At 38.3% G+C, this 11,436-nt stretch overlaps 1 protein-coding gene across 9 annotated transcripts in view; it reads right to left on the bottom strand.

Annotated features, from left to right (window-relative positions):
* LOC108371281 (endoplasmic reticulum export factor secretory 16) overlaps nt 1-11,436 on the bottom strand; it is a 34,860-nt gene that overhangs the window by 16,407 nt on the left and 7,017 nt on the right. For 7 of the 9 annotated variants that reach the window (XM_017626811.1, XM_017626814.1, XM_017626809.1 and 4 more), the window contains 3 exons: nt 8,864-9,901; nt 7,178-8,801; nt 1,866-2,222 (listed from right to left, as the gene is read on the bottom strand). In XM_017626811.1, coding sequence (XP_017482300.1) covers nt 1,866-2,222; nt 7,178-8,801; nt 8,864-9,901 — 3,019 coding nt within the window. Of the gene's footprint in view, nt 1-1,865; nt 2,223-7,177; nt 8,802-8,863; nt 9,902-10,267; nt 11,275-11,436 lie in introns of those variants that run through there. The other 2 variants (XM_017626812.1, XM_017626810.1) reach the window with 2 other exon arrangements.

Consider the following 11,436-nt stretch of genomic DNA (forward strand, 5'->3'; position numbering starts at 1 on the left):
GCACATAGGTAATGTGACTATAGCTAATTAGAAGTAATTACCGAAGCAAAATATTTTGTATAAGCCAATTTAGATCAACCAACAGCAAAAAATATACATATGTATGATTGGGAGTATTCACAGTGCCAGCATATATTTTTGATGAGATCGCAAAGCAAGCAAACAAGCAAAGGAGATACTAAAAGGAGTACACGAATTCAAAAGAAAAAATGCCTTCTTAGACTTCGAAAAGTCGAGGGTGAAAATGAAGCTCTATTGAAGGAGTTTATATGAAGCTAAGATAATCGATACGTATGGCAATGAAACTGCATATTAAGCCAAAAATCAAATGAAGAATGAGATGAAATAGAGAAAGAGATTAAGCGAAAATAAAACTAAAGTTATAGGCTCAATGCTCAATGCACGTTTTGAGAACTGTCAAAACGTTTTTTGAACTTCAATAAAATGTATGAAAGTTGGCCGAGTATCAGCTTTGCTTCACTTGCTTGAATCACGATAAAGTTTCGAATAGCCGAAATCTCTTTTTGACAACGCTATTTGGCATTGGGCAAATTGCTACAAAACTGTCTTAGACTTTTCAAGAACACATTTGGACAAATAAGCTATTAAAGTAAATCAAAGCAAACTGAAGTAGGCACGTCGAGCAAAGCAAGCCTGCATAGGGCCAGCATCTTAATAGTGAAGGCAGTGGTAAATTTAGATAGCATACTTCTTGTGTACCCAAGTTATTATACCGGTCGCTTACTGTAATCGAAAATGTTTAATGGTGAAAGATCTAAAAAACGTTGTAAATCGTGGTCTTTTATTGCAAATAGAACAAATTAGGCATCTTCTTCTGTATCTTTCTTTTTCTCCATCCCTTCAGCTCCTCTTTTTCTCTTTTACTGCGTATGAGAGTATGAGAAAGTTGTACTCACTTTTGGTTTTTCCTACTTCCCACTTTTTTCTATTTATCTGTTTTTCTCTTTCCACTATTTTACTCGTTTTTCCTTTTAGCTATTTTCTTATTTCTGCAATTTTGATTAAATTTCTCACTAAGTAAGTAACCATTATTACCTTGTTATATCATTCTGGTTTTACCTTTTGTTTGTTGTACTATAAAAGATCTCAGATCTTACAACAAAGAACAAAGGTGCCGCTCATCTCGTACAGCAGCTTGATTACGTTTTTCTTACAAAATTACTTCTTCTTCTTCGTTTCTTGCTCGCGTTTTGACATTTATCTCTCGCAATTGCACCAGTGTGAAGTCACACAAAAATTATTCTCAAAAATCTTCTGTGATGCGCTCAATCTTTTACTCTATCATTCTTGCATACCATCTACATATTATTCTGCCACTCTCCTGCTCTCTCTCTTCTTTTCTCTACCCTTCGATCTTCCTCTTTGTTACCACTGTTTAATTCCTTCTCCTTTTCTCTCTACTTCTTCTATCTCTGTCTTCCCTTTCCTATCACAATAGGGGTATTCTCTGAGTCTTGCAAAGCCCTTGCACGGTGCACGGATTGCACGGTTTGCAAAGCTGTTTTTACCGTGCAATCCGTGCAATCTGTGCACCATGCAAGGGCTTTGCAAGACTCAGAGAATACCCCTAATAAATATTTCTATTCCTCCAATATAATTTTCTCTTTCCGTATTCTTCTCGCTCTAACTTTGGACAATATAATTACTACGGAATCAATTCTACATCTTTTACCACTCAAACTAGTTTCCGTACACTGTGAATACCCCTTCAGTTAACGAGCAAACTAACGCATTCGAAAATACATATGCATGTAGAGTAAGAAATTTCGTATCTAACAGCTTCGACTAGCAAAACAAAATTAAAAAATAGTAGTAGAGGTAGTAAAGTTGTTGCTTGGCAGCACCTGGACTCCGCGTAGTCAGAACGCGCGTAGTAGGCTCCACCAACGCCAGCATAATAAGCCGTTAAACCACCGTTGCCACTGTGACCACCGATGCCGATACCGATACCGCTGCCAATTTGGGATAAATTGCTGGTGGAACGTGCAGCGCGTAAATCCTCACCAGCAGCGCCATACAAGCTGGGCATGCCATCATCGAGCATTGTTGAATTGAGCGACATATTTATGTGTTGTTGATTGAAAATCATGTGGTGCTGTTGCTGTTGTTGTTGCTGCTGCTGTTGGTGGTGCGATTGCAGATGGCGCTGTTGCAAATGACGATGATATTCATTGGCTTGTGAAATGTAAGCATGTGTATACCTGTATAGTTGAGGAAGTGATTGATTGATGATTTTCAATGCATATTGTACAAATAATTACAACAATTTGTCTGCTAGGATCAATCATTTTTTTTCAAAAGTGGTTAACACCACTTTTTTTTAATTTAATTTTCTTGTTATGAAAACTTTGCTAATTTCGTTTACATAGGTAAGACAAGCACATTTTGGGTTTATTTATGATTTAGTAAAATTTAGGGGTGTTTATCAGTCAAAGTAAATTTAGGTATTAGCCACACACACACATACATACATACCAACAACACTACGTTATTGACAGGGTTGANTGGGTGTTTATCAGTCAAAGTAAATTTAGGTATTAGCCACACACACATACATACATACCAACAACACTACGTTATTGACAGGGTTGATGCAAAGATACTTTTCATTTTTTTCGTTTGCTACAAATTGGAAATTTTTAACGATTTTTATTTTAATCTACGATCTACAATTTCTTTTAATAATCTTGCCCGGAAGCCGACTTTTTAGCATCGCTTTTGATACTGCATTTCTTCACAATGTCGTTGCTCCTTTGAGAAGTTCCTTTCATTTGTACTAGTTATTTTAATTTTACATTAGAATTCTAATAGTAGTTCTGGAATCAGCAATCAGATTAGATAACTATTAAAAATTGTTTTTCTAAATTTTGAGCGATATGTAGTATTTTGCGTCGTAAATCCCCCACTTTCTAAAATTTACAGTTCTCTCATTCCGAGTTTGGAAAAATAAAAATCGCGAGTTTAATTCTTAGTTCAAAGCAATGCTCTCTGCTCTCTTTAATACTCAATTTAATTCAAGAACCAACAAAATATTGGTCATTTGTAGCAAACGAAAAAAGTCTACCTTTCGTTACACTGTAACAGTTGATAGTAATGAAGTGTAGATGCTGCTAAAAACGGACAGTGAAGTAGTAAGGGGGTGAAATTATGTCTATTTGTAGGTTAACTTTTTAAAAATTCATTATTAATTGACTTTTAACTGTGGGTGTTTAGTCATTTAGGGCTTATCACTTGACTTTACTTATTATTCGATATTTATTACCAGGGAACGGATTTTTAGGACCTAAAAGCCTATAAAAGGGGCAAAATAAAATGACGAAATAGGCAGGAAAAGGCTAAATAAAATAGCGAAAAAGGCAGGAAAAGGCACTAGATATTGCAAAAAAGGCAAAAAAAGGCAAAACAAAGTAGCGAAAAAGGCAGGAAAAGGCACTAGGTATTGCAAAAAAGCAAAATAAGGCACTAAAAAAGACAGAAAATACGAAGAACAATCAAAAAATACATTTATTTTAGAAATGTTAATATTACAAGTAAAAAGTGAAAAACTATGAACTAGTTTCATTATATGAAAAATTTGTACTTAGAATATTTGACTATTTTATCCTTTCGAGTTTCTAACTCATAAAACTTTAATTTGAAAAGTTGTAGTAACGTTGAACCACAAGATGCATTTTGAAGTTTTCTGGCAGCATTTTCATTCGATTTTCGCGAAGAAAAGCCTTGAATGTACTAAATGTGCGCTCGACGTAAGTTGATACAAGTGGAGCCCAATTTAAATATGGAACGTTTGAAACGTTCATATTATCAGGAATAAGGGCGTTTTCCTCGCCCTTTACAATTTTATCCACACCCCTTATTGTCTTCAAGCCTACGTTAGCTGAGAAAACGGCTTTGAATTTTTTCAACACCAATTTGGCAAGAGGTCCCTGCGCTTCTATAAGCCGCATGGGCATGTGTATATTTTTTAATCTTAAAAAAAAATTGTAAATGCTATAATCACTTTTTTAAAGGTAGAAAAGGCAAAAAAAGGCAAATATCTTAAAAAAGGCAAAAAAAAGGCAAATATCTTAAAAAAGGAAAAAAAAAGGCAACATCAAATGTGTATATATGGAATCAGGGAAAGCTAAATCGTGGACATTCTTAATCGAATATACTCTATCTCTTTAGCAGAAAAAAAGGCAATTTCCATAAAATCCGTTCCCTGTTTATTACATTAAGGACACTATTCGAAGGTGTTATTATTTAGCTAGAATAAGCAAACATTTTATAAATATTATTGGGCAAAAAGTTCATTTAGTCTGTAGACATTGTTAACAATACTAATTTAAGTACTTTTTATTTAAAATTGTTAAGCAGGAGCAAAGTAAATTGCAAAAACTTAAAACATTAAAAAAAAGAAAATAATAAGTATTAAAACAAGTAAAAAATTATATATAAAATACTATAGTAGGTATATAAACTGTCAACATATATATGTATGTACGGTATTTGCTATCTTGTAAAATAACGGTAGATAACAACGCCAAACGTCTGCTAATCAAAGCTATACATCCTATCTAATTTAAGCTTTTGTAATAATGAAAAGATTTTTCACATTCTTATCAAAAAATAAATTTAGCGCTAGCTGGGATTTTAGCTATTATCAATATAATTAAATTGCTTCCCTATCGCTTGCGATGTAGAAAGATAAATGTTGCCCGACTTGGTGCTTATGTAAATACATACATATGTACATATATGTTTGTAAATGTACTTCACTTTAATCAAAAAGGCATAAAAGAAGAAAAGTAATATAAAATTTGGCTATTTTTTGGAAAAAAATTCGTTTTTTTTACTTTTACCGTTCTTGCGAAAGCTTTTTTTCTTCACATTTGTTTATTATCCTTAATTTTTTAATAAAAAAATCAAGTTTTTAAATTATTATTTTTTTCATTTACGCGTACATTTTTTTCTTTTATTTTCTTTTTAAACTTAAACTTTTGATTTTTTTATTTACTCGCACATTTTTTTTTTATTTTCTTAATTTTTTTACTTATCTATACTAATTATATAAGGAGAAGTCCCTTTTTTGTAACAGGTAATCTCGCGAATGGCAGGCCCGATTTTCATTAAATTTTGTATATGAAATGCTTTCAGCAACCACCATGTCCACGATTTGCTTGAAATTTGGTACGTAGGTAGCTTTTTGCACAGATTAGCACAAAGCATCCTTTTGTTCCGGTAAGAGGACTAGGGAATGATCTATTAAAATCTTCTTTATGGTCCGATTTGCTTGAAATTTGCGAAAAAAAAATTGCTCGCCAGGTGGCTCTGGATTCGATTTATTACTAAAAATCGAATTTGCGATCCGATTTTCCTCATAATCGGTAGGGGCAATACTGTTGCAAAAGGAGCTGCAAGGTGGCTCAAACGCCATGTTTCAATAAAACACTAAATTTTGGGCGGGACGAAGTTCGCCGGGTCTGCTGGTGTGCATATACTCAAATAAATTATCATGTGTTAATTTTTTTTTAATATTCGTAATGTTTTTCGAGATAAATTCATTTGTTATTTTTCTATACAAATATTTACCGCCCAACCTTTACTCAAAACCATATAAATCACAATTTCAACCTTTATACAAAATTTAGGAAAATTCAACAAACTTTCATCGAAATTTCAACTTTTTAATCTGAATCTTTAGAACATATTTGGTTGGTTGTGCAGTTGTATAGCCCAAAAAATTGTAGTCTAATGGGGTGCAAGCTTCAAATGGCTGAAAAATCCCATTGATTTTTGAGATTTTTTTTTTTGGTGACAGATTTTTGCACTTTTTTCCATATAAGCATGAATAAAAGGCGAGGAGACCGTTAGCAACAAAATTTCAAAAAATCAACGGCAGTTTTTGTAAATTGCACTTAAAAAAAAAAAGCAAAAGCAGTCTCCAAAAAAAATCTCAAAAATCATATTGAAAATTTGAGGAAAATTTGTTGAATTTTTATAAATTTTGTATAAAATTTGAAACTATTTTTGGTTGAAGATTGGGCGGTATTTTTACAGAAAAATAACAATAACAAGTTAGCTCAAAAAACCTTACTAATATTTAAAAAAAAATCAACACGTGGTCATTTGATTGAGTCACTGTATATCACATATATTTTTTGGTTATTTATATATTTTTCATTTTTGCTTTATTTCTTATTTTTATTTTATTACATATTTTTATTCTTTATTTTTTATATATTATTAATTTCATATTTTATTTTTTTACTTTTTATTTGTCATTACTTTTATTATTATTTATTATTTGTTGCTATTTTTATAATGTTTTATTATTTTCTGTTTGTTATTGGTTTTGTACTTAATATTTTTTTATTTTTTGATATTTTTTAAATAGATTTTATTTTATTTTTTGGTTCTTACATACTTTTCATATACATAGGTATGTATTATTTGGCACGATTTTTTTTTTTTATTATTTATTTCATTTATGTATTTTTTATTGTATTTCAATTTTATTTTTTATAATTTTCTTTTTTATTTTTCTATTTTTATTGGTTTTGAACTTTATATATTTTTTTAGTTTTTTTTATATTTTAACATTTTTTATTATGTTTCAAATATTTTTTATTTTTTTATTTATTTTTTTTTTAAGTTTTGCTATTGTTGTAAACTAAAACTGGAAGGGCCGCAAGGGCGCGGAAATTTGTATCAACTATCTACGAAAACCTTCTTTGTATTCTAAATTTATGTCGAGACTATTTAGTATTTTTGAACACTGGGGATACAGGGGATGATGCCAAAACTCTTCTATTAGGTAATTTTGAAAACCAAAAAGGTAAAACTAGTAAAAAATTAAAACAAAAAAGCAAGTAAAGAATGAAGAAAAATCATGTAGTAGAAAAATATTAGAAGGGTTGATTAAACAATCGCTACTTAGGTGGTTCTCATACGAAATTCATACTCGAGTTAAGCTACTTCTCAGTACATATTTACATTTTCAAGGCAAAGCGTAACAAAAAGTAAAATCAACACTAAATAAAATCAATACTAAATAATTTCCGAACTGAACTCAATTCGAACTAAAATTTAAAATTAAAATAAACTCAAAACAAGAGAAATTATGAACAAAAACCGAAAGTAATATAAAGCATTTTCGACCTTTCAGCCAACTTACCGATCCTTATCATTTTGAACCGAACTGCGTCCCGAATGTACTGACTCGCGTCCGTCGGCCGTAGCCGCCGCCAACGAGCTACTATTTAAGCTGGCGTGATCACCACCAGCCGCAGCATGCGCGCCTAACCCTGACGCAGTAGTGTTGGCAGCCATAGCGTGGCCATAATACTTCTTGTACCACTCCGAGTATGCCTGCGGATTGGTGCGCGCCATTTGCTCATAATAATAGGAGGTGTAAGGATCATAACCAAACGCTCCCGGGGGATAACCGTACATCGCGGCATGTCGTGGATCGTAGCGTACGCCACGCTCTTTTTCCAAATCACTTTCGCGTGCATTACGCGAACTCTGTTTGCGGTACTCTTCATATTCCCGTGCATCGCCGCGCTCACCACGTTCAGCACGCGTTGGCTTTTCACCACCACCAGCGCGATGCCGGCGCTCGATTGTGTCATTATCACCACCACGTTCGCGTCGTGCGCGTCTCTGCTCACGGCGTTCCTCATCTACATAGTTGCTGCGGCGTGCATCGCGTCCATCGTCGATACCCTTCTCTCCAACGCGTTTGTTTGAGCCACGTTGGCGGCGATTATAGTCATCATAGTCGCGTTCACTACGATCACTACGGCCTGCGCGCTCTTCATTGTGATGACGCGCGCCGCTGCGACGCGCCAGCTCTTTGCGCCGACTGGACACATCGTCGGCATCTTCTTCATACTGCCGACTGTGACGCACGCTGCGACGCACTGTATCTGATTTACCACTTTCACGGCCATAATACTTTTCGCGCAATTTTTCACGTTCGCCAGCGCCACGCTCGTCGCGCTTTTCGCCACGTTCGCCAGCGCGGCGCCGCTTATCCTTCGCATACTCACGCTCCTCGCGTTCACGATCGCTGCGCACGCTACCTTCACGATAACCGCGTCGACGCTCACGCTCTCGTTCGCGCTCGCGTTCACGATCACTTGAATAGGGTTCAGACTCATCGAGCTCGAGATCATCGCTTTCATAACGATCGACAGAACTGCGATGCTTGTCGCGCCGCTGTTGTTGATGACGATCCAGAACCTTGCGATCCAATTCGCCGATCGAGTGCTTGCGTGACTTGTTGCTGCCTAAGTAGCGCGTGGCGTGATGGTGATGCTCGGCCACCGGATCGCTCTCATCGTTGCCAGTGGAAGCATTGGAGAGATCCTTCGATTTCGACGACTGGTGATGCTGAGCGTGATGTTGATGCACATCATGATCGTCAGTGGCTGATGGTGCAAGTGGCTCAGCGGTGGCAGCAGCGCCCTCCAAAGGTGGCTCGTCACGGCTGTTCACAGTGAGAAGGGGAGGGGGCAGCTGATTCTGCTGATGCTGATGCTGCTGCTGCTGCTGTAGCAGCAGTTGTTGTTGCTCTTGCTGTTGGTCTTCCAAATTTTCGCCGTCAAGTTCGATTTCGCGCTGTCCGCTGGCGATTTGAGATGGTGGCGCTGGTGCATTGCCCTCAGGTGACCTTTCCACGCCCGTAACAACACGTTGCTCGTTGTTAACATTGCTTTCGCCGGGCACCAAATACAAATTACGGTCTGTGGTAATATCGATAGTGTTGCTGTTGTTCACGGAGGCAGCGGCAGGAGCTGTGAAAGAGAATTAATTAGTTTTTTAGCAAGCACAAATCTTGAAAATATGGTCTTCTCACCTCCCAAATTGCCGCCATTCCCTATGTTAACGCGCTGGGAGGCATTCAGCAGCGTTGTTGCTTGCGCTTGCTCCAGCGATGTGTCCTCGCCATCGGCATGACGTTCATCCATATGCATATTTGCCGGCTCTTCGGTACCAGTAACCATGCGCTGCGATGCTTCCAACAGCTCTGGCTGCCCCAGCACGAGGCGCGAGAGCCCCGGTGGTGGCAAGCTGTCTGCTTCCAAATTGAGCTCTTCATCGGGGTTCTCCGACAGCGGACTAGTCTGCAAATATTGATTGCGCTCATCGTTGGGCGGCGGTGGTGGCGGTAAAGATGCTTGTGTAACGGTTGCAGCTGCTGTTGTGCCAAGTAGTGTGATCGCTGTTGGCGGCGATGACACTGCCGCACCTAAGACTTCCTGATTTTCATGTAAAATTTCAGAATTGTCGGGCTCCAAGTGATTGAGTAGCGGATTGGCAAAATCAGCAGGGGGTGGTGGCACCGCAAAGGCCGTAGCAACAGCCGAAGACAGTTGTGGCACTACTGGAGGTTGCGCAGCACTGCTTGTAGCCAGCAGACCAGCGCGATGATGCTGTGCAGCGCCAGCACGCTTGAAAGGGTTGCTAGCTGCAGCGGCGCCAGCGCCAGGTGGTGGTGGCAAACTGCTCGGGGGAGTCATAGCGGGTGGTGGCAGGTTTTGCAGCGGCAGATTTGGCGCGCTGTTAGTAACAGGTGCCACAGACGGCGGATTAGATTCCAGCTGTGTTGCTGAAATTTCATTTTGGAATGCCTGAGGTGGTGCCAAGGCATTTTCCAATGGCTCAGTTGTAGGACTGGCAACGCCGGGTGGTGAAGCGTACTGCCGTGAAGGACGTGAAACCGGTTTAGCTTGTGACACGTAAACGGAATTCGGAATGTTGCTGTTAGTTGTGACGCTCACACTGCTGACGGTCGATGAGGGTGCGGAAGCGATAAAGTTGGGGGCCATTGGTAGCGCGCTGGTGTTATAGTTTTCATTGGTCGCCTTGGTGAGTCGGAGCGAAGTAGGTTTGACTGCGGATAATGAAAAATATAAAATTGAAATTATTTAGAATAGACAAAGTTATTTTCAAAGCACAAAAATAATAGCCTATTAAAATCTATAATTAATGTAATATGGAATTTTGTTTAAAATTAAGTCAGATGCTGTAAGAATACTATTTTCTGTAGACTAACAAGAATTAAATAAATAAATATTCTCAAAGGAGTTAGCGACAAATGTCGTGCTGCTATCGTAACTTTGCGACATTTAAAGCACACGGCGGCGAATTGCGTTTAAAAACAGCGCCCCAGTTATTTATGGTTAAGTAGTTTTTAACGATATAACGGCTTGTTTGAACCGTATTTAAGATTTCCGCTAACAGCCTACTGAGTACTTACCCAAAATATTTGCTGCTACTGCCTTCACGCCACTAGCATCTGTACCAGCAAATTCTGCCGCTTGCTGCTGCGGCACTTGAATGCTGCTTGCAACTTGTCGGGGCACTTGTGACGCTTGACGATTATTTGTTGTAGTGTTAGTTGGCACTTGAGGTGGTTGTAGTGTTGTTGACTGCTTTTCAACGCCTACAGTGTTGGCATTCGCATTTACATCATCACTTAGATTCCAATTCCAGTTATCGTTTGACGATTGTGTACCAAAACTGTCCTCAATTACACTTGTAGTTGTATAATTGGTCGATTGCTGTTCGAACGAATGTTGTTGTTGTGGTGGATGCTGCACGGGCTTATGAATCGGTAACTGCATTGGTTGCTTTTGCTGCTTGCCAGCTGGCACCTGCTCAGCGTCACCACCAATCACATTACCATTATCATTCCAATCCCAGTCGCCCCAGCCTTCGCTTTTAGTCGCATTATTGTTATCGAATATATCAGCGGCTGATTGTGCTGGCTGCTGCTGTTGATATTGTGGCTGCGACTGAAAAAAATTTGCTGCGTCATGAGCTACTTGCTGCTGTTGCGGCTGCTGTGGCGGTTGTGGATACGTCGGCTGCTGTACAGTTGACAGCGGTGGCTGCGGCGGCTGCTGCTGAGTCATTTGATTTGATGTGAAATAATTGTCGTAAGTTGTTTGGTGTATATATTGTGGTTGCTGCTGCTGTGGCACATTATTTGCAACATCGGCTGGCGGCAAATCTGGCGGTTGCCAGATATTATGCGTAACATTGGTATGCGGTTGCTGCGCGGCATATAAGTTGTTGGTATGCGGCTGTTGTTGTTGTTGCTGTTGTTGTTGCTGTTGTTGCTGCTGTAGCGGTTGCTGTTGGTGTGGCCAATTAGTGTTAGCAGTGGCTGCATTAGCTGGCAACATTTTATTTGGCTGCACGTAAGTTGGTTGCTGCCAGGCGGCAGAAGCTGGTGTAGGCTGTTGCTGAAAAAAAGAGAGAAAAAACTGGTTTTATAGACATGTTTATGGAGACTATCTAAGCCCAGAATGTAATATAAAAAACACGCATTAAATTTGCAAAAATTTGGATTTCGAGAGTCAAGCTCAAAATATGTATAGGTAACTGAGGATAGAAGCGTGTAGAATTAAAAAATATTGTTTT

The sequence above is a fragment of the Rhagoletis zephyria genome, unplaced genomic scaffold (assembly GCF_001687245.7).
Source record: "Rhagoletis zephyria isolate East Lansing unplaced genomic scaffold, Rhagoletis_zephyria_1.1 Rzeph_scaffold_04857, whole genome shotgun sequence".
Taxonomy (NCBI): Eukaryota; Metazoa; Arthropoda; class Insecta; order Diptera; family Tephritidae; genus Rhagoletis; species Rhagoletis zephyria.